The sequence below is a fragment of the Corythoichthys intestinalis genome, chromosome 22 (genome assembly GCF_030265065.1).
Source record: "Corythoichthys intestinalis isolate RoL2023-P3 chromosome 22, ASM3026506v1, whole genome shotgun sequence".
Lineage (NCBI taxonomy): Eukaryota > Metazoa > Chordata > Actinopteri > Syngnathiformes > Syngnathidae > Corythoichthys > Corythoichthys intestinalis.
The window spans coordinates 25,051,055-25,075,262 of NC_080416.1; the positions used below are offsets into that span (position 1 = coordinate 25,051,055).

The 24,208-nt window shown below is 36.9% G+C and overlaps 1 protein-coding gene across 1 annotated transcript in view; it reads right to left on the reverse strand.

Annotated features, from left to right (window-relative positions):
* Positions 1 to 1,885: 1,885 nt before the first annotated feature.
* The window catches only part of laptm4b (lysosomal protein transmembrane 4 beta), a 30,777-nt gene continuing 8,454 nt past the window's right edge, over positions 1,886 to 24,208 (reverse strand). The window contains exons 6-7 of the mRNA XM_057827853.1: positions 13,492 to 13,587; positions 1,886 to 9,165 (exon numbers count right to left, since the gene is read on the reverse strand). Coding sequence (XP_057683836.1) covers positions 9,091 to 9,165; positions 13,492 to 13,587 — 171 coding nt within the window. The 3' untranslated portion in view covers positions 1,886 to 9,090. The remainder of the gene's footprint in view (positions 9,166 to 13,491; positions 13,588 to 24,208) is intronic.

A 24,208-nucleotide genomic window follows, 5' to 3' on the forward strand; every position in this document is an offset into this window, starting at 1 on the left:
AGTTTTCAAATGTGTTCGTTAGTTATTGCGCCATCTTGCTGCACTGATTTGCGGTATAATACACGGACGCTTTTATTTCCAATACAAAAACTCCAACACGCACTGTTGGTGAAATCGAACGCTGTCTTCATAGTAGCCTAGTATGAGTACGTAAACTATTCAGCATGCCTGTGCACTGCCATTGTGCACGCCTTGTATGGAGAAAATGTGCGAGTATGGCAAATTTGGACCGAAACCATCGTTTTTGGATGGGAAACACTAAAAAAGATCCTCAGCAGTCCTTGCTGTGAGTGACTTCCAGCGCCCCTTCCTGTATGCCAGTCTGCCCTAAATATGTGGTTAAAATATATGTAATTTTTATACTTTTTATACAAAAGCAAGAAAGCAATGGGGGAAACCCTGAATGTTATTTTCATACAGATACGTACTGCATTATGATATCTTTAAAAGTTCATAATTGACGTTTGCATATTACTGTATGTTTGGTTGCGTGGGCAAGGTTGTGTTTTTAATTGAAATGGAGAAAATATTTAGACTAATGAAAAATATAGACGCAAAATCTAATAAGTACAAACATGTCATTAAAATAAAACTAGGAAAGATATATTTAATTTTCAGGTAAAACAGATTCCATTATTGCTATTAAACTATTTTAGTGCCAGTTGATTTTGAGTTCCGAGAATGACACTTCTTAGCTGCCATTGACAGCGATAGACGTCTAATCCATTTGAAGCGGGAGGGTAGGCAGTGAATGAACGTCACTGCCAACCCTCCCAGTTCAAATGGATTGGACGTCTATTAGTGATAAACTCCTTTCAACTCACAGCAGAAGGACGAAAAGAGCTCCAAGTCCAACTGGATTAGACGTCTATCACCATCAATTGCACTGAAACACCCAGTTAGAGTAGAGTGACCTTGTTAAGTTGCTTTTCTAACGTTGATAACATGTATTGGATTCATCTCTCTGGGATGAGGAGGGATTTATCCGTCCAAAATGGAGTCGGGCATTACCACAAATGCGAGTCAGATAGACGCTCACCTACTTTGCAGGGACAAGTGGCAAGTGGGTCACAATCTGTCTGTTCTTGCACGTGATGCACGTTTGTTTATTTTTGCCAAGTCAGCAAATGTTGTCTGACCTGAATTCTCCAACAAATTGCGCTGTAAATCGGAATTATTATGGAAGTAGTATTATGGCGTTGCATGCAGATGGTGAAATTGTATGCATACAACTTTTCAATTAATTGTGGAATTCTTTCTTGACAGTTGAAACATAGCCAACTAGCATAATTGCCAAAACCATTTAACTAGCTGGTAAATTATCATTCAACAATGTTTTTTTTTCTCATGTTTTCAACAAACCTAAGACAAGGCCAAAATACTTTTATATTGCTTTGAAACTACGTGAATAAATGAAACTAAAATGAAAATATTTTTATTTACTTGAATATAATTATCCCTGTTAAATGAAAAAATACTTTTGAAATTTATGTAAATATTTCTTAAACAATATAAAATTTCTAAGAACCTGTTGAAAGAATACTTTTGTATTCATTACAAAATGCATTGATTGTAGTATGATCATTAATATTTTTTATTAAAATGTGTAACGTGTATTCTTTATTTTTCTGCAACAAAAATTACATATTACTAGAAATGATTAAATGTACTATAACACAAAAAAATATGTATTCTTTAAATAAATTGTAATCTGAATAAACAACAAAAATTGTATGAAACCTGTTAAAAAAAGAAATTCTTAGTAAATATTTAATCGACTAATTGTAAAATACAACTTAAATAGATCATTGAAAAACTTAAACACTGAAATGCGATGAACTTGATGAAAAAAATGCATGTTTGATTAAAAGATTTTCAAAATGTTTTTTAATGGATCACATAATTACACACACAATATAGATATATTTTTTAAATTACAAAATGCAGCTAAAAGAGCTTACCGTATTTTTCGGACTATAAGCCGTACCTGAGTATAAGTTGCACCAGCTAAAAATGCGCAAAGAAGAAGGAAAAACATATAGAAAAACAAGTCGCACTGGAGTTTAAATCGCATTTTTTGGGGAAATGTATTCGATAAAATCCAATACCAAGAACAGACATTTCATCTGGACATGCAATTTAAAATAAAAAAGGGTCATCTTGACAGGCAGTTTGAGGTAGAAATAATAAACATACATTAGTGAACAATAGGATGAATAAGTGTACGGTATGCTAATGTTGCATCAGTGGTGGGTAGAGTAACCAAAAATTTGAGTTACTAAAAGAGTAACTACAAAGCAATATTACTCAAGTAAAATTAGTCATCCAAAAAATGTACTCAAGTATAAGTAAAAAAAAAATGTATTTGGTAAAAAAATACAGTACTTAAGTAGTGAGTAGCATTGTAACTGCTTACAGTGTTTTGTGTTTTTTTTTAAACAATGGTATTTTTTTGTCAGCACAGTTATCTACTAGTTTATGAATTACTATTCTTATATTGTACAATAACCCATTACATAAGCAAATAAAAGAAGAGAAGAAGTTGAATAGAAGTTGAAGGAATCTGACCTTTTGCCCAGATTGCTGGAATCAGGCCAGCTGAACCACCGGAACCGTGCTAGCGCAATTCCAAGGACCCGGGCCAGCGCAACTCGACAACCCGGCCAAAAGGCCAAACTCTGCGCGTTCACCTTAGTATTAACCCCTTGTACTGACTCCATTTTAAAAGCTGGAAAAAGGCTTCGAAACACAAGTTGACAAATTATTCCAAGTTGACGGCATTCATACAGCACAGAGAGACCCAGGCGAGGATCTGGGGGTCACCATATCACAAGTCAACAAAAGATTCCTGTGAAAAATGACAACGATGAGTTAAACATTCAATGTTTTAAACACTCCAGTGAGGTCGGCTGCGGTCCGGAATAAGGGTGTGTTTAGGCGTTGTTTTGGATTGTTGTCTGTTGTTGATTGGACAGGAGGATTTGAGCGTTACGGTTGTCAGGGCAACTAGAGTGAAGGATTTTGCCATCCTCAGCGCCACGTGAGTGCCGAGTGTTCACTTTTCAGTCGCGGGTTCCTCCGTATCAGATGTCCCTTGTGGAAAGACAAGATGTCCCGCCATTTGTTCTGGACTATCCAGAAGAGCTGATTGCGAGATTTGGTGGTGCAGATGGGCTTGTAGATGTCTTGCCTATCACCTGGTTGTCAGCGTTGGGCTTGCTCAGTCAGCTGTATGACGCGCGCGAAGGGCTTCCGTGGTCAGAAGGCGTCCTGTACCTTACTGTCTTTATCTGCCTGTTGTCTTAGCGCTGCCAGTTCTAATCATTACAAATCCAACTGTATAATAACAATAATATTCATCGTAAAAAGCTCTGTTGTGATAAGGCTGTGCCACATTGGTTAAAAGACTAGCATCACATTCGACATATTTACGTGAAATAAATGCTAACTGCCTGTTTTTTTGCTTTTAACCAAGAATCGAGACTGTTTTGCTTTCATATCTATAAAAGAATTCAGGGTTCAAGCATTTATTCACAAGAATTTTCGACGTAAAAAGCTTATTGTCTGTGTTTCCACTTGGTCAGTTTTGACGGAGATAGACCCCTTATGAATCGGCCCCGCGCCCCTTGTCCCGTCAATATATTATGAAGTCTATGAATGGAGTCATGTGATTATTGTTGCGATGTCTATTTGATGAAATTGGTAGAGCTACTGTTGGCATCGCTGGCGAAAAAAAAGGAAAATCTAATATATAGAATTAAGAGGGAAAAATGTAACGACTAGAGTAGCCCAAAGTAATGAAGTAAGAGTAGCACTTCTTCACAAATATACTCAAGTAAAAGTAAACAGTAAGGCTCAGTAAAACTACTCTTTGAAGTACATTTTTCTCAAAAAGTTACTCCAATAAATGTAACGGAGTAAATGTAATGCGTTACTAGCCACTTCTGCGTTACATGACTCACAAACAACGAACTCAGATTGTGCCAAGTATGTTAACCTAGCATAGCTATTAAGATATATTCAGATAACTATTGAATAAAGAACATGCCAACAAGCAACAATGATAAAATAATGTGTTAATAATTTCACAAATAAGTCGTTCCAGAGTACAAGTCGCACCCCCTGCCAAACGATGAAAAAAATTGCGATCTATAGTCCGCAAAATACGGTACTTGAAATGTTAACAAAGCTGTCATTTTCAGGCTGACGCTGTTCTGCATGTGAGCACATGAGCAGAGATTCCCTCTATCTAATTGTGAATGGACAAAATGGTTTAGCGGAAAAAGTGGGCCAACGCGTGACACGGATTATGTCTCGTTTTGGATGCCACAGTGCAGCCGTTTGATCGCTAGGTCTCAAACAAGGGTCTGCGAGCCATAAAAACATCCATTAATTATTCGTTAATGTAATCGTAGTCTGTTTAACTCATTACTAGCCTCTGAGGGCACTAGATGTCCAATTCATTACTGTACTCAATTGATCTATGAAGGGTTAAAGAAGTGCCAACTTTTGTCCACTCTAGTGACCGCTGTGGTTTAAGTGTTAATACACATCCAGCAACGCTGCTCACGCCGCCCCGAGTGTGGTAATGCGCTAATAATACAGCAGATGCCGCGTTTACGTAAGGCGAGGCAGGAAAAAATATTGTCAAACATCAGCTGTTGCGTCATTTATTTTCACTTCAGCTTGACAGCCTCATAAAAGCAGATTCTGCTCGTTATAATATTCAGATATCTACATTTATATAATTAGCAATTGAATGAAGACATTTTTTTGTTCATATATAGTAAAACCATAAATAATAAGCCAACACTATTTTTTTTTCTAATTTATTAGAATGTTGAGGAAAAGCGGCATGGAAAATGAACGAATGAATGAATGAGGACACATCACCGGATGAAAACAAAGGACAGTCAAGGGGATTGTGACAATTATATACCGTGGCATCAGTCATCCCATCTCCCGCCATTTTGTCTTAACGCCATCTTTGCTGAGCTCTCCTTACACTGCCTTAGAATGTCAAACCGCACTGCGGTTTATTTTTCCGGACGCAACGTCACGACACGCAATGTCATGTCTGTCACTTTAAAGTGCGTGTTCACTCTAATTGCAGTTCTATTGCATGTGCAAAAGCAGGGGTCATGACTCACTCATGAAGGCGCCTACTATAGTTGCTAAAATATCTATTTTTTTCTCCTTGTAGTTATAGGCTAAATTAAAAAAAAAAATTTAAGACTTTATTTAAAATGTAAATTATCATTTGCTTTCTGCACTTTTTGCTGATGTTATGGTAATTGATAATAATAAAAAAGGTTAGGTAACACCACCAACACTTAAATCTGCAATATTTTAAATGTTTTAAATCATTTGGCTAGTTCACTGATATATTTTAGTAAGGATGAATGAAAAAGGTTGTGTAATACTTCTACTGACCTTTTGCAAACTCCGCCTCCTAAACGGCTGCCAACCAATCATGCGTCCTCGAGACCGTTGTTAAGGAGCAAGCTCTGACAAGCTTTCGGATGCCCCATTGTATAATTGATGTATTTGGTCGTTTTGCGATTGCCAACTTTTGTAAAAATTTACAGAAGCAGACGAAAAGGTTCAACAAGCTACGGACGTCCAAATAGTGAAGCGATGCGCCGATTGGATATCTAAATCGGACAAGATTATATCAGGAGTATACCACTATATATGTGGTTCTTTCTCTTCCCTAAGCCGAAAAAACAACACCGTGTCACTCCCAACAAAAGTTTCATACCGCTGACCTTAATGCAGAATTCTGATTTTTTCGTGTTTTACCGACTCGAGTGAGGCATTAACTTAACAGTCAACATGACATTTCGCATAGAAGTGGACCATTTCAATTCCGAGCTAGCTTACTTTAGTGTGTGGTTCAAATCCGATCTGTCAAGTCCCCCAAATCGGAATTCATGCAGCAATTACGTCAGCAAAGAGCGAGAGACAGGGTGCTAGGTTAGCGAGCTGTGCGTTAGCGCCCAGCTTGAACGCGGCTTTTAGGGAAGAGGCGAGCTTGACAACAGTCATAAAAAAATAAAATGTGTGTGTGTGACGGGGGGGGGGGGTAAGCCTGAGAATGCTCGGTTTTCTTTCCGTGCTCCAAATGAGCAGTATTTCAAGATTGCTTACACGGCCAAGAGTCGGGGAAAAACTGTCCGTATATGTGAGCGTCATGCACGCAGTGCATACATGCTATCAATCCATATAAGCTTTGAATATAAAATTAAACGGGGATTACAGTGAACCTTCGTTTTTCGCAGTTAATGGGGATCAGAGTCCACCGTGATTAGTGAAAAACCGTGAAGTAGCGCACCCCCCCCCCAAATTTTTTGTCCAATGTATTTATTCAGATCTACTATCATTCCTCAAAGTATAATAAAAAAAAACTTGTATGTATATATATATTTTGAAAAATGTTTTTAAAGCTCTTTTAATGTAATAATTATAATAAGTTTTAAACATGTTACTGTCCCAAAGAATTATTTTTAAACAAGAAAAAAAGTAGACGCCCAATCCATTTAAAAAAAGTAAAAGGCTTGTCTTTATTAAACGCTTCACTGAGTGTCCACTCAAATCCAGCTGCTCACTTACACAGAATGAGTTGCCACAGCAACTGCTTAACAAGTTAAACGATGATTGACGCATGCGGCCCTTTGAAGGTCGAATCTCTGGTGAGATCAAAGCTTAACCGTCTGTCAATCATCATTTACGTTAATAAGCAACTTCAGTTCACTCATTGACGAACAAAGAGCAGGGAGAGGGAGGGACGGAGCAAGTGTTAGACTATGAGATCGGCTCGGGACAGCTCATCTGTATTTTTTCCCTTTTTTTAAATTGAAAAAAAATCCGTGGTGGACTGAGGGCGCAAAGTTCGAAGCGCAAAGTCGCGAGGGATCACTGGATTTATGTCTGTTATTTGTGTCCTGTTTTTGGGAATCAAAACACGATCTCCCTAGAAGACGTTGAGACAGCATTTGTTTTGATGATTCAGCACAAGAGGGTCAGTTTGCACAGCAAATCTCGGACTGTGAATTAGTGTGCATGCGTGATACTTGAACCAGCTCAATGGACAAAGGCAGTCTGAACGGGCACGCCAAATAAATAATGGATACAACAAAAACATCGGAATTGTGCATTAAGACCTGTGGTATGCACCTAGCCTAAATGTCTCCAAAAAAACAAGCATACAAACGTATTCTCTTGCTGTAAGGTAAAATGAAGCTAACGCCAGAGGCTAACTAGCAAGCTGTCTTGCCAAAATGCCTTAGTAGAGGCAAGAACATTCATAAAACTGGATATCATAGTTGTAGTTACTGTTATCCAATACTATATCTTACAAGGATGTCATCGCTATAACATCTATAATGCTATTAGTGTGGCTATTTCATTATTTGCTCAAGTTCGCATTGCATTTTTTGATTAGCGCTTCCTTTTTTAAATCAACATAGCGCTCTAATACGGGCCTTAAACTTATTTTGTCTTCATTTTTCATGTAGCATTTTGTGAACGGACACTTTAGAAACCCAACCCTTTGCTTGGCTGTAAATGTCTACAAACCTGTATCTAGGTATGTATAAACCTCTACGCTTTTGCCTCGATAGCTTGTTACAGTTTTACATTAAAAAAATTTTTTTTTTTACATTTGTTATATTTAAAAAAAATATATTTTCAATATAACCCTCTGCTGCTTTTGTAAACCCTTTGCCTAGATCAGGATGATGTTTTGCTAGTTTTGTGCCAAAATATATCACTTAAAAACTCTGGTGTATATATACGTCCGCCCGCAACGGCTGTGCCGTAGAGTGACGAAGCTTGCGTGATTAGCAACCGTAACTAAAAGGGGCGGAGCTTTTGCGAAAGGTCAATTGATTCTTAAATTTCATTTTTTTTTTTTAAATTGTTGCATGCAACATGAACTGCAATTTAAACTGGGATACACGCATACAATTTAGTTAATAAAATATTTTATTTAAGTGCGCTACCCGTTTGTGCTATTATGCTAGGCCACGGGTGTCCAAACTGCGGCCTGCTACTAAAGTTTTTATTAACCCGCGGCTAATGATGAAAATATTGAATATGGCCCACACAAGAAGCTAAGAAGCACTTCTCAGCTTCAACCTTAGAGCTAGTCACTTAAACAGTGCCTCAAAAACTGACATGTTAAAGTCAATGTAAGAAACTGTTGATTTGACATAAATTAACATATTTAAAAACCAATCCAATGTGACAGAGCTATTTTAGTTGTGATTTTCATGATTTTTGCTGCTATAAATATATTTTGCAATGTCCTTATAAGTGTATTATTTTATTTGTTGTAACTCTTAACTCATTCACTGCCATCTGAGAAAGCTGTTATTGAGTGATCATGTTTCACCCTATTGACAGCGAAAGACCTCCAATCCATTTTGACTGGGAGGGCTGGCAGATTGAGCGTCAATTGTCGTCAATGACAGTTGGTTAAAAACCCTATCATTTATACCGTATTCCGATTATCTCAAAGAAAAAATAGTTTGGACACCCATGTGCTAGGCTAATGCACCTTACGTCATTTGTTTGGAAAAAGATCAGCGATGCACACAAAGAGCGTTATGTCATGTCACTATAGAAAAATGCCCTGGAGTCCAGCCGAGCTAAATGTTTAGAAAAATAAAAGACATAAAGGAGGAAGACGTCGCCGTTTTCGTGGAATTCTCTTACAGGTGACACGCACGTTTCTAGGAAGACTTTCAGAAGATTGTGATTTCACCGCCAACCTTTTTCCCCCTTCGGTTATACAAAAAAATCCATACAAAAATACCCCATCGTTACATTCAAAGGGGGAAGGGGACGAAAAAGTGCTCTTGCTTCTCACCTCACGACCGAACACAAGGGAGATTCACAGTATCAGAGGGTTAACAGTTGGTGGCCGACTCAAAGTGCGTGTCCGTACGTCACGGTGGTAAAGGTACCGTCTCGAGGTGGCGCTAAGATAACGGAAATGTCGGCGTACGTCGACATCCTGGACTCAGCTACGGCTACCGTTGGAGGAGCAGGGTGTTTAAGGAGAAAAGGACGTGGTACGTGGTGGGCTCAAGCCTCCACGTACTGGGGAGGGGGCTCCTTAGGAGGGATGGCAACAACTTCCTCGTACGGTGGGAGAAGGACCTGAAATGGAGAGCAGAACATATTATTGGAATGGAGATTTGTGTTACAAGGAATCTGAAGTCTTTTTAAAAACGAAGTATTCTCTGATGTGTATTCTATGAAAATGACAAAAGTATCTTTTTAACCCTGTATTGCCAAATGTACTACCAGTGTTGTTTTCGTCAACGATAACGAAAATATTTCGTCAACGAACAATTTTTTTCACGACGATGATGCGCTGAAAATGTGTCTTGGGAGACTAAAACATAACGAGATGGATGCCATTTGTCGTCTGAAGACATGAGAACGAGATGAAAATTCGCCATAGTTTCCGTCATAAATTCACAATGTGTGATATTTTCTTATTGTATGTGTAGTTAAAACGCATGTAGCAGTGTTTGGTCATGCCACTCATGTGAAGTCCTGTAAGCCTGTGCCCATTCCAGGCTCATTTTTTGAAATGTGTCAGGTGCTGCTTGGTAAGTTTAGCTTTCTTATCTTGCCTGGATATGCCATGTTGTTTTAGCCTTTAAAAGTCTGTGCTGAGTGATCATAACACACTAACACACTTGTAGTGTTAGCATAGCGTTCGATTTAGCATAGCTTTCGCATTAGCATTTAGCGCGGTGACTCGGTGTCTCTTGGAAAACATTTTACATACAGTTCTTGGCATCAAGGTGAGTTTTATTGATTGAAAATAATGTGCCATTTTCCTACTGAGTGTATTATCGTCATGAAAATGGTGACATCCTGGTACGCTCTACAGTTATGTGCTCGTCTGTTGTGTTCATTCGAAATTTTTGGAAACCTATTTATTTATTCATGGACTAAAACTTTTGAAGTTTATAGATGAAAACGTTTTGAGAATTGTCGACTAAAACTAGACGAAATTTCTCAGAGTTTTCGTTGACTAAAAGTAGACAACGACGAACACATTTTCAAATGACTAAAAGTATTTTTGTCCAAAAATGGTTGCCAAAAACAACACTGTGTATCACATTTGATACACTTAGAATTTCATGATTTTGAGATTCTAATTCAGAATTTTGAAAGTTCTTTCTAAAAAAAAAAAAAAATATGTTGGATGCAAGTCAACACATGCATCTGCATCAGGATTTAGCAAGGGTTATATAGATATTAGAGCGCTTATTACACATATTCATTTGGAATTTTCTTTTTTACTAATTTGGAAAAAAAGGTGTAATTAAAACCTTATTTTGGGATTCTCGGACAAATGCTTAATGTTGCAGGCCTTTAAGGGTTAAAATATTGTTGCGTTTTTAAATGTTTTTTTTTTAATTTTCAAATGTATATCATAGCCTATAAAAAATGTTTTTCACCATCTTGTACTTATATCTTTTATTTGAATATTTCTTCGAATTTATGGAAAATTATTATTTTTGATATATATTTAAACATTTAATTTGTCTGCGATTGGCTGGCTACCAATTGCCCGTAGTTAGCTGGGATAGGCTCCACCACCTCCGTGTCCCTCGTGAGGAAAAGCGGCATGGAAAATGAATGAATGAATCAATATTTAATTTGTTGCAATTTATTAGGGCTGCATCTAAAGATTATTTTCATAATCCATCGGATCATTAATTAAACGATTAATCGGAAAAAAATTCACTTTTTACAATTACCTTCACAAGTTACCTTGAAGTTGCTTTAGGGCATGTTGTAAATAAGAATGAAGACAAAATGGATGACTATCTTCTTCAAAAATAATATTTTATTACAGCATCCTGATTTAACTGTAGTCTATAACTATATTGATTAGCAAATTTGTTGGCAACTAATTTATTAATCGATTCAATCGATTGGTTGTTGCAGCCTTTTTAAGAGTTTAGACGGTTTAGATGTCCGAAAATTGGCAAAAATGTGAATTGTTGTTTTCCAAAGTAAAAGCAGATTTTTGTTCATGTCCTACTTTGACTTAAAACAATTATAATGAAGAAATCTGATAATATTTAAAACTGAGAATTTATATGTATGTTATAATTTCAAGAATTTAGACAAGTTTAAGATGAAGGTCCTAAACGAGTAATTCGTTGTCAAAACAGTTGTCGATTAATTTGCTAATCGATTATTTGTCGATTAATCAATTAATTGTTGCACCTCTACAATTTATTTATAATTTTGTGAACGTATTCTAGCCAATTTCTTCAAAAAGGATCTTCTCTTTTATAGTTTAGACCAATATTTTTCTGAATTTATATTTTTTAGGGACTTAGAAAAATGTATTCGTATTCTATGGATTGTTTGGAGTCCCACAGGGATCTTCTCTTGGCCACTTTATTCTTTTAGCTGTACATGCTTTTTACAGGCTGCTAAATTTCTGACCAAAAAATATTTTTTTCTTGCTTAAAAGATATATTTTTATCTAAAAAAAATATTTTGTAAGAAATAATAAAATCAAAATTAAAAATAAAAAACAAATTCAAAAATTGAATTGTGTAATGCAGGGGTATCAAACTGGCAGCACGGAGGCCAGCTCTGTCCCGTCGCATCATTGTGTGTGGCTTGCGAAAGTAAATCATATGCCTAAAATAAAATTAATGTAAAATGTCTGCAGTCCAGAAACTCATTCACTCCCACCCAGACATTTGATAACTTGATAACGTTTGTGAATTTTGAACCTCAATAAAAAATGTGCCTAGACATGTAAGCACGACTCACCATGTGACTTGATAACAACCATCCATTACCGTGTTTTTTTAAATGTTTCCCTTTACTAATTCGGGCGAGCGGGAGAAATATGCTCGGAGGGGACGCGATTGCGAGGCATCAGCTGGGGGTGGGGGCCTACGAACCCATCACGGCCAGGATTTGAAATGAAGCGGACAAGCAGTCCGTTACATAACATGTCCACGACAAGAGAGGACACATATAAAGAGCACATGGAGTGTGTGTGTGGAAAATGGCATTTAGATAAAAGCACGCACTGAAACATCCAAGGCCGCCTTTTCAATGGCGATAAAAGACGTATTCATTCAATACCCGCTTTTAATATTCATGGCTTTTGCCACTTTACTTAATGAATGCGCTGACTGTTGTACAGCCACGTGAAGCCAGCGGTCGCTGAGGTGCGAGATGAATGACGATGACGGCGATGATGATGATGAGGTTGGCGGCGAGGCAGAGGCAGATTAATGTCTTACGTATCAATGCTAGGATTAGCGCGGGCAGGCAGATGGAAAGTGTGACCACGCTTAAAGCCTCTCGCAAGGACCCGACGGACGCACAAAGTGTACCCTGAATATCATCTCTAATCTGGCAATCATTCCAATCCAATTTCAATTTTACCAAGGGAGCCGAATTTTAAATCAATATGGAGAAGATATGTTAATATATGAAATAACTACTCGATATCAATGCTCAAAAAAGTACTCAATACCATTTTCAGTGCAACAGAAATACCCTATTTTTCGGACTATAAGTCGCACATGAGCATAGGTCGCAGCAGCCATAAAATGCCCAACGAAGAGGAAAAAAACATAAGTCGCACTGGAGTATAAGTCGCATTTTTGGGGGAAAGTTACTCGATAAAATCCAATACATAGAACAGATGTCATCTTGGAACGCAATTTAAAATAAAAATACAATAGAGAACAACATGCTGAATAAGTGTACAGTATGATAATGGTACATGATACATGAATAACGGAATGCGAACGTGGCCGGTATGTTAACGTAACATAGCTATTACGAGTTATTCAGATAACTATAGCATAAAGAACATGCTAACAAGTTTACCAAACCATCAGTGTCACTCCAAAACACCAAAATAACATGTGAAATTATATAATAATGTGTTAATAATTTCACACATAAATCGGTCCAGAGTATAAGTCGCACTCCCAGCCAAACTATGAAAAAATAATACAATTTATAGTCTGAAAAATACGGTATATAAAGTGGAAGTCAATGTTCATCCTTAAAGCAACTCTTGTCATTTTTTCTGTATAAACCTTTGATGCCTAAATTTATGTAAATCCATAAAAATAGTACTGTATTAATAAAAAAAAAAAAAAAACAATTGAGAAGAATACAGCTAAAAATGAGAAAATCCCAAATTAAAAACACAATGAAAAGATGAAAAAAATGATAAAGTTTAAAGAAAAAAATTATTTATGTATTTGTTTTATTTATGTTATCAAAAAAGAGAAAAAAACAGTAAATATTCTCTGATTTCTGGACTACGGAAACAATGTCAAGCTACTTGGTTGACTTTGCGGGCCACACAAATTGATGCGAGAGGCCGTATTTGGCACTCATGCCACACTTTGAGAACAACTGCTGTAATTATTTGACACAGTGGAGTAGGTTTGGGTTTAAAGGACTCACCGTGGTGTCGTTGGTGGTGACGTAGACGAGGACTTCGGTGGTGCCTCGGCCGCTTACGTATCTGTAGCAGTTCCACACGCAACCGATCAGGTAGGCCTGGACGGACAAATGAATTGAATATAAGGTTCACATTAGTGATCGAGTCTCTATTGTTTCTTATTTTTTATTTTTTTGGATGCCTAAACAGTTCATATATGACTGTAACTGATTGGCCTGCTGCAATAAATTTTCGTAGGAGACACATTATAAATTATTGTCGATATGCGATATTATTGTCAATTTTTTAAATTACCAGTTCAACCACTGATGTAGTGACAATACACCCTATTGAATCGCAAATTTAAATGCAATAAATTGTTATTTTAACACCACAAACTATTTTAAAAAATAACACGCACACACACAATGCGTAACTGGCTATTCGAAAGCTAGCTAAGTGTATGTAGAATATGAAATGAGCGTGAAACCCAACGCCATTTTAGTTTTCTGCCAATTAGAGCTGATCAAGTGTTGATATGATCCAAAATGACTGTCATCCTGTCCTGCAAAGTGCATGTGTTAGAAGATTTGGAGCAAAATTAGTCATTGTCAATCAGATTATTCATAACGGGTGTCATTTTAAAGCTATCTTCATGTTGAATCGGAAGTATATGAGAGTAATTCCAGACATCTTTATGAAGTGCTTTTATTTTGAAATGTTGGCCTTAAGTTCGCTAGGCCGCTACCCGTAAGCTTTACATGCAGTAAAAAAAAGTGCACTAGTATTCTATTTTCGTCGTGCATGTGGTGTCAGTTCTAGATTTGTCAATTTTTGGCTTCGTTTGCAAATCCTGTAAACCAGCGAGTTTTCATGTTTTAAGTGTGACCTATTAACTGCAAGTTTGCGTTTTGGAGAAGACTGCCAATGTTATAGCAGGCTAAAGTGGTTAGTGCATTCCCTTTTTTCCATTAGCCTCAATGTAGCAATGTTTAATATTGATGTGTTTTCTTATTTGATAAGTCTAAGCTTTACTTCTACAGTGTGTTGATGACCAATAAACATCTGTTTTAGGAAATGGAATCTCATATGCAATCAGCACGCATAAGGGCTGAGTGCACGCAGAACACGCAAACACACCACGCGGCGATATATCGTAGCTAGGAAAATTACCGACCTCATTTTTATTTACCGGACGATTAATTGACTAATTGCATATTGCGACAAGCTTAGTAACAGATTCCCGTATAGCCTTTTATTCCCCATTTTGTACAATTTAAAATGTGAGCATGACATATACTAATATGAACGATGGAGCATTAGGGGTACACAAAGCAAGAAAAAAAGCTTTATGAAGATAAATATGTAATATTGCGATTTTAATCTCGTAATATTTTGCAAATAAAGCCATATATCGTAATTATGACATTAGAGTTGTTATATGACGTACTGTATTTTCCACACTGTAAGGCGTACATTCAATGAATAACCTATTTCAAAACTTTTTTCTATATAATCGGTACACCGCATTATTAAGGGGCAGTAGTAGTAGTGGTTGGGGTTGCGTTATGCATCACTAGATTAGTGCTTTTCAATTAGTTTCTGTTACGCACCCCCAGGAAGACGTAAACGTTTCGCGCCCCCCCCCCCCCCCCAACTCTCTGCCGCTACTGTAAATGGTACCATTTTGTCTCTAAAATTATTATAATAAGTACATCGCTGCATAACATTGTGTAATTTTTTATATGAAAGGAAAAAAGTACTATATATCAACTGAGAATAAAGTGTAACTTTATTGACATTGTTTTTTTCTGTAACAGAAAAGACTTAAAGCCCATCAATTTGCCTCATAAAAAAAGTCCTATCCAAATTGAAAAAAAAAAACGCTCAAGGTAAATTTTTTTACCATTTGATACTGAAAAATAAAATTGAATAAAATCAATCAATAATAATAAATTCAAATTGAGTAGCAACATTAACTTACGAAGACAATATGCCGAACAATTTGACAGAAAAAACAAAAATAGAACAAAAACGACAATGTCATCGGACAGAGGGACAGTTTTTATTTTTGCTGCCGGAAGTATCAGCTCCTTTGCTATGGTGTGGGGTTATTTTGCACTGAGCATGCTAACACTGTTCGCTGGTTTACTGATGGAACACTGAGAAAGAAGGACGATTGTTGGCAATTTTCGGCACGTCTTTGCTGAAAAACAATCAAGCGGCTTATCAATGCGATATGAGTCTAATGTATTTAAGTGACGTCTTAATTGATTTGGCTTCCCGCCGTCTGCTGCAAACATTTTTAGACACAGTAAACAGACTGGTCTTTCCTCTTCTCCTACTGTATTAAAAGTCAAAGCCAAACGCTAAATGCGCATCGTCATATATCCTCGTCTAAGTCTTCATATCTCCAGTGCTCTTTGCTGTGTGGTCTTATTTGGTTAAAAAATACTGCGCACATTCTGAAAATGAGAGCGCCACTGCCACCCACCGAGTGGGTGTGCAAGTACACTTTATTCAATTAAGGGAAAAAAGTATGCTTCCCAGAGGTCACATGCGCCCTTAGGGGGGGCGTGCCACACTATTTGAGAAGTACTCCACCGGATAGAATGTCTGCGCTAAAGGGAATGTCATGAGATGATTAGCAAATAATTATCAATATACAGTGTCTTGCAAAAGTATTCGGCCCCCTTGAACCTTGCAACCCTTCGCCACATTTCAGGCTTCAAACATAAAGATATAAAATTTTAATTTTTTGTCAAGAGTCAACAACAAGTGGGACACAATCGTGAAGTGGAACAACATTTATTGGATAATTTAAACTTTTTTAACAAATAAAAAACTGAAAAGTGGGGCGTGCAATATTATTCGGCCCCCTTGCGTTAATACTTTGTAGCGCCACCTTTTGCTCCAATTACAGCTGCAAGTCGCTTGGGGTATATTTCTATCAGTTTTGCACATCGAGAGACTGACATTCTTGCCCATTCTTCCTTGCAAAACAGCTCGAGCTCAGTGAGGTTGGATGGAGAGTGTTTGTGAACAGCAGTCTTCAGCTCTTTCCACAGATTCTTGATTGGATTCAGGTCTGGACTTTGACTTGGCCATTCTAACACCTGGATACGTTTATTTTTTAACCATTCCATTGTAGATTTGGCTTTATGTTTTAGATCATTGTCCCGTTGGAAGATAAATCTCCGTCCCAGTCTCAGGTCTTGTGCAGATACCAACAGGTTTTCTTCTAGAATGTTCCTGTATTTGGCTGCATCCATCTTCCCGTCAATTTTAACCATCTTCCCTGTCCCTGCTGAAGAAAAGCAGGCCCAAACCATGATGCTGCCACCACCATGTTTGACAGTGGGGATGGTGTGTTCAGGGTGATGAGCTGTGTTGCTTTTACGCCAAACATATCGTTTTGCATTGTGGCCAAAAAGTTCAATTTTGGTTTCATCTGACCAGAGCACCTTCTTCCACATGTTTGGTGTGTCTCCCAGGTGGCTTGTGGCAAACTTTAAACGAGACTTTTTATGGATATCTTTGAGAAATGGCTTTCTTCTTGCCACTCTTCCATAAAGGCCAGATTTGTGCAGTGTACGACTGATTGTTGTCCTATGGACAGACTCTCCCACCTCAGCTGTAGATCTCTGCAGTTCATCCAGAGTGATCATGGGCCTCTTGGCTGCATCTCTGATCAGTTTTCTCCTTGTTTGAGAAGAAAGTTTGGAAGGACGGCCGGGTCTTGGTAGATTTGCAGTGGTCTGATGCTCCTTCCATTTCAATATGATGGCTTGCACAGTGCTCTTTGAGATGTTTAAAGCTTGGGAAATCTTTTTGTATCCAAATCCGGCTTTAAACTTCTCCACAACAGTATCTCGGACCTGCCTGGTGTGTTCCTTGGTTTTCATAATGCTCTCTGCACTTTAAACAGAACCCTGAGACTATCACAGAGCAGGTGCATTTATACGGAGACTTGATTACACACATTTGGATTCTATTTATCATCATCGGTCATTTAGGACAACATTGGATCATTCAGAGATCCTCACTGAACTTCTGGAGTGAGTTTGCTGCACTGAAAGTAAAGGGGCCGAATAATATTGCACGCCCCACTTTTCAGTTTTTTATTTGTTAAAAAAGTTTAAATTATCCAATAAATGTTGTTCCACTTCACGATTGTGTCCCACTTGTTGTTGATTATTGACAAAAAAATTACATTTCATATCTTTATGTTTGAAGCCTGAAATGTGGCGAAAGGTTGCAAGATTCAAGGGGGCCGAATACTTTTGCAAGGCACTGTAAGGTGCGCCCTTTATTGCGGAAAATACGGTATCTTTTTGTAATATGTATGGATGCAGTGCGGCTAATTTAGCTAAATAAGCATCTTGTGAGGCTTTATTTTAGTATCGGTTTCACACGTAAGGAAATTTAACTTACTGCACATCTACATAAAATTATAATCAATATAAAGATTTATACTAATACATTGTTGTAGCTTCCAGCCAAAGTAAGAGAACTTATGTAGTTGCTTTATGTCTTTTCGTAATATTTAGCTAATTTAGCCGCACGTAGAAATACGTAATATAACAACTTTACCTAGTAATATTACGACTTCTTTCTTGTAATCCGTGCTGTAACGATTAATCGTTTAATTCGAGTAATTTGATTAGATAAAAGCTTCGAATCAAATTTTGCTGCTTCGAGGATTCGTTTAATTTGAGTGACTTTGTAATGGTTTGTTTTGGAAGTGTTGCATTCGGTTTTATTGATTACACTAGTGGCAACAGTGAATATGCAATAACTTGTCTAATGGCTGAATGCAGTTGCTCCTTGTTAAGTCCAACATAAAGTATGTTTTGTTTTAGCTAATATGTTTGTTTATGCATTTGACATTTAGTTAAAAAAAAAAAAAAGCTAGCGTTTTATAGCACTTAAGCTAGCTGACTTTTGCTACGCAAGTTAGGCAATTGTTCTTTTGTTGTACTTAAATCCTCATTTATTATTATTTTTAAATATTTTTTTAGGCTAAGCTCAGGTATTTTAATTTATTTTTAAATGCATTTTTTGCTCTTGTGAAATGAAAGTGCAATTCTGCATAGTTTGAAGAAACACTCAAAAATTTTATTTTGTATTCGTATTTAATGCTCTTTTGAAAGAGTAATCTTACCAAGCCAAAGTAAATATTTTTGCAAGCATAAATACTTGTATATTTGTTTTACATATTCTAAAATTTATTCTGCAACGCATTAAATGTTTGTAATCCAATTACTTAATTATTCGAACTAATTGAGGGATTAATCGTTTACCTAAATAATCGATAGCTGCAGCCTTACTTGTAATATGACTTTATTCTCTTAATCCTTTTTAAAACATTTTTTAATTCGTATAGCCCTAATACTCAGTCGTACATATGAACTGATCGTCTGAAAAATCTGGTACAACTTAAATGCAGAGTGAGTCTTTTTGCCCAAAAAGTTACTTTCTTATTTTGTTGTTTGTGGAGCGGCTGTTTTCTCGCCGTGCTCCTTCAACTTACATCTCATCAGGCATCAGCGGCGCTGAGGTGGGACTTGGCAGGCGAACAGCAGGTTCATTGTGTTTGTATGTGAAAAGACCAAGCGGCGTGCTATGCTCGCACCCGTGCCAAAAAAAGTAAAGCAACGAGCCGCTCCAATTTCCCCCCTTGAAACCATCTGCTCATTCTAAAAAGTGAGAAGAGGGAAAGTGATCCATCTTCTAAACAAGTATCAGTAAAAGCCGCGCTGCCATCTTTGGACGTGCGCCCAGTATACTTTGATTAGCGTCCAGAGGAGCATCCGTCAGACTTGCACTCTCTAAATTTCATGATATTGGAGAAATCTACAGACGGCAACAAAGTATTTGCACTTGGTTCCTTTCCACCACTGGCATCTGTGCATTCAGGCGTGAGGAAATGAACTTCCTGCTGCTCTCTTGAGCGTGTGATCAACTTGTAGTGTGCGCGGAAATGGAAATGTTCACAGCTTCATGATGTGTGATGCGTTCTGATTCATCACAGAAGGATATGATGAAAACATCCGAGTTGTGAGTGAGCAATGTTCATCGAGTGTGCGCGCGCTTATGGAAACATATACGGGAGACAAATAGAGGTATACCCATTCAACAAGGCTTAGAAAAGAAAGATATGAATGATATGAAATATCGGATATTCGCTTAATGAAAATTCACAACATTAATTATTGATAATAGTAAGTTGGAATAGTTGTACGTTGAAAAATAATTACTGAGGTTTGTGGTTTTATTTGTAAAACGTTTTCAATATTTCATTATATTTGAAATTAGACAATTATTAAGTCACAAAGCTCAGAGTGTTGACATTTTATATTGAAGAATTAAATAACAATTATTAAATGTCAATATTATATGCTAAATTCTATTTCTGTTTTGGCATATTTTCCAATTTGTGCATTTCTCTCCTAACTGTATATTTAATAATAATATACTGTTTCATTGCATTTTTTGACTAATTTTATCAATAGTTAAAGATAATAGTAAAATATTTCAAAAATTAATTTCGGCAATATTTGAAATTACATTTTGCGTCTAAATTACAATTTAATCAATTGTAATTGAAAATTGAAATTCGATTATGTCAAATATGTACAGTATGTTTGACAAATTTTCAAAAATAATCAATAAAGGTAGTCCCCAGGTTACGACGTACCTGACTTGATGTGATTTTGACTTTATGAGTCTCGTTTGCCGTTTTGTCTCCAGTTGTTTTTTGTTTTTGTTTTTTTTATAGTCGCATAACAGTTTCTTGTCCGCCCCCTCTCAGCATTCATGGTAAGTACAGTATATTATTTGACATTTAATTTTGTTATCTATTAAATCTAAATGGTTCATCTTTAATTCGTGTGCATATCTGGTATTTCATTGTACTACCTTTTGCACTATAAGGCACACCTGAATATAAGCCGCCACTAGGCCTGAACGATATTGGAAAAAACTATTGTTGCGATTTTTTTTAGGTGTGCAATATATTGCGATATTATATTGCGATAGTAAATAGTAAAAAAAAAAAAAAAAAAAAAAAAAAATTTTAAAGAAATATTCACTAGATGACTTGAATAGCTGTTTGGAAATACTTTGCATGACACACCGTGACCACAGTGTATTCATATAATACCGTTTCATTTGTGAATGATTAAGATTGCTGTATTATTATGAAGGGATCCAGGAAGCCATGTCTGCACAAAATAGATAATTTCTTGAACACAATATTTGACACTTCAACAGCAGCAAATACATTAAATGACAAATAAAAGAGCAGGTGCATTCGTCCCCTGAGTTTTTGACCAAATATAACAATAAATAACAACTTCGGTAAAATAACAACAAAGTTGTAAACATATTTGAACAAAAATATTAAATATGACAAATAAGAGTTGTTCACAAACTATAACAATAAATAAGAACCTCAGTAAAACAATAAAGTTGTCAACATATTTGAACTTAAATATTAAATCTGTCAAATAAAAGTGCAAGTGCATTAGTCCCCTGAGTTGTTTACACAAAATATAACAATATAGAACTGCAAAACTGCAACAAAGTTGTAAAAATATTAAAAAAATATTAAGTATCAAAACTTTATGTGCAGCTGTACTATAGTTATTTGAAAAATACGATTTACAGTTAATTTAAATATAAAAGAAACAGAAACTCAATTGAACTTGTAAATAATTGAACTGAATAACAGCAAATAACTGATGAATAACAGAACCATTTTAACTCCCAAATTTATGTATTTGTCTGCATATCGTCCACCTTCCTTGCTCAGCAATTCTCAACTGGGTCTCATAGGTTTTTGGCCAAGACTACTAGTTTATCCACCATTGCAGGCTTGAGACAACAACGTTGGCACGTAACAATGTTCCCACCTGTACTAAAAAGCCTCTGATGGGAAGCTCGTAGCAGGAATGCATAGATACCTGCGTTTTAAATGGTCCCACATGTTCGACGGATTACTTCTTGTTGAGGCAACCATGGCGAGGCACTGTCAACAGGGCTGTTTTTTGTTCCTTATATTCTTGTCGATAGCCAAAATACTTCCAAAACTCCTTTTGGAGACAGTCTTCCCTATTCAACGTGCTGCTTGATTGCTTGCTTTCACTTTGAAAACGGCCCCTCCTCCCTCCGCTCTGCTGTTCGGCCCCTCCTCCCTCCACTCCGCTCTAGCAGGGGAGGGGGAGGAGCCGATGACTGCGAGCTGGAGAGAATGAGAGACTGTACACTCTCCTTCTCGCTCCTTGCTCAAAACAAACGTTTGTGGATTTAAAAAAATGAAATGAAAAAACTATCGCACGTCCTTGCGATGGGACTATTGCGCATGCGCACATCGCGATGGCGATGTTTAAACGATATATCGTTCAGACCTAGCCGCCACCCACCAAATGTGACACGAAAGCGGCATTTGCGGATATTCACACCAAAAGACGACTGTCATAAGACCAAATGAACCACCATGAAGCTTTGAACCAAATGGCTGCAAAGCTTTATTGCTTCAAGAAGCTTCATTTGGGCATCACTGCTCCCTTGAGGGAGACAGTCAACCTCTTCTGCCACCTACTGTTAACACTGTTGTTGTCCAACATGCCTCCTAGCATGCATTGCGGCACTACAGATTTAAATAACCAAATTCATCTTCTATGCTAATTATTTCTTCAATTCTGTTCCTGTTGTTTCATTAATTGCTAATTATGGTATTTGGTAACACCTTATTTGACAGTGGCGCCATTAGACGGTCATTAGACAATCATGACTATGACATGACACAGTCATGAGCATTAATGAATGCTTATAACAGATGTCATTTAGTTTTATCCGGCAAATGATCTCACTTTTGAATGGATGCAAAAGATCCAACTGGACATAAATGGAGTTAGTAACATAATTTGACACTTAATGACATCTGTCATAAGCATTCAGTAATGCCCATGTCATAAATATGACAGTCTTATGGCAGTCTTATGAGAACACTGTCAAATAAAGTATTACCAAATACCATAACAAGTAATTAATGAAACAAGTGGAACAGTAACTGAATAAATAATTAGCACAGAACATGAATTTTGTTTGCTATTTACATCTGTAGCGCTGCAATGCATACTAGGAGGCATGTGTTGCCTATTAACCCAAATAAATCAACAAACAAGCCGCAGGATTCAAAATGAATGAAAAAGGTAGCGGCTTATAGTCCGAAAATTCTGGTATATGTGCGGTCCGCTTTCCTTTGTTGCACTCGGACTTGTTTGACGTCACACCAGCACTACTTTATTTTAGTTTCGAGCGTTGCTTTCACGTTAGGAAGTGGGGGCGAACGCCAGTTAACATTACAAGAAGGCAGAGAAAGGGAAAACGGCGCAGGCTCAGCGATGAAATTCGGGTTACCTTGCCAGCGTATGATCTCGTTCTTTAACCGGGGACTACCTGTACGATTAAATTTTAAAATTATTATTCATTCATCTTCTGTACCTCTTATCCTCACGATGGTCACAGGGGTGCTCGAGCCTATCCCAGCTAACTATAAGCACACTAAAGTGACTCGGATTTCCCAAAATTCCTTTTTTAATTTTAGTCATTTATTTTTTTTTAATATCATTTATTTTTGAATGGTTGTCTTATAGAATTCTAAGCCAATCAATAACTCATTCACAGACACTGACAGTAGTGCTGCAACGATTAATCGATTAACTCGAGTAATTCGATTAGAAAAAAGCTTTGAATCTAGAGATGATCACGTCATTTTCAAAGAATCGGAATCGGCCAAAAAATATCGGACATGCCTTTTTTTAATATATATATATATTTTTTAATGAAATCGTTTTCTAATTGTATTTAACGTTACAGACATAATGTGTTACACTCTTCAAGAGTCTTTAGTTTAAGCTTAAGGTAGGGTTATCAAATTTATCGCATTAACGGAGAGAATTAATATTTTTTACATTTATCACGTTACAATATTTAACGTAATTAACGGATGCGCTGCGACCCACTCACGCATTGTCGCGTTCACTCTATAGTAGCGTCGTTTTACCCATACAGTATAGAGAGCTAAAAGGCAGCGTAAAATGAGTAGAGTGAATTTTGGCAGCCTTTGGAGCCTTTTTTTAAATGGCCAAAACCTTACAATACCTCTCCCAAATATTAGAATAATCGTGGGAAGCAATGTAGGGAAGAAAGGTAGAAGTTGATCTTTTTCTTAACAACCTATGATATTTCCCAACGCAGAGAAGATATATCATTTGTTATCATTACGCACAGTCATGGTTGCACTTCCCATCATGTATTTGGGCAGAAGTTAAATGGCTGCAGTATCATTTACTGAAAGCTCAACAAATACACTAGATGGCAATATTTAGTCACCATATACAAAGTAACATTTATCCTTTAAGAATTACAAGTCTTTCTATCCGTGGATCCCTCCCACAGAAAGAATGTTAATAATGTAAATGCCATCTTGAGGATTTATTGTCATAATAAACAAATACAGTACTTATGTACTGTATGCTGAATGTATATATTCGTCCGAATTTTATTCATTTTTTCTTAATGGTATTGCCAAAATGTATATGATCGGGAAAAATTATCGGGAATGATTGGAATTGAATCGGGAGCAAAAAAAAAAGCAATCAGATCGGGAAATATCGGGATCGGCAGATACTCAGACTAAAACGATCGGGATCGGATCGGTAGCAAAAAAAA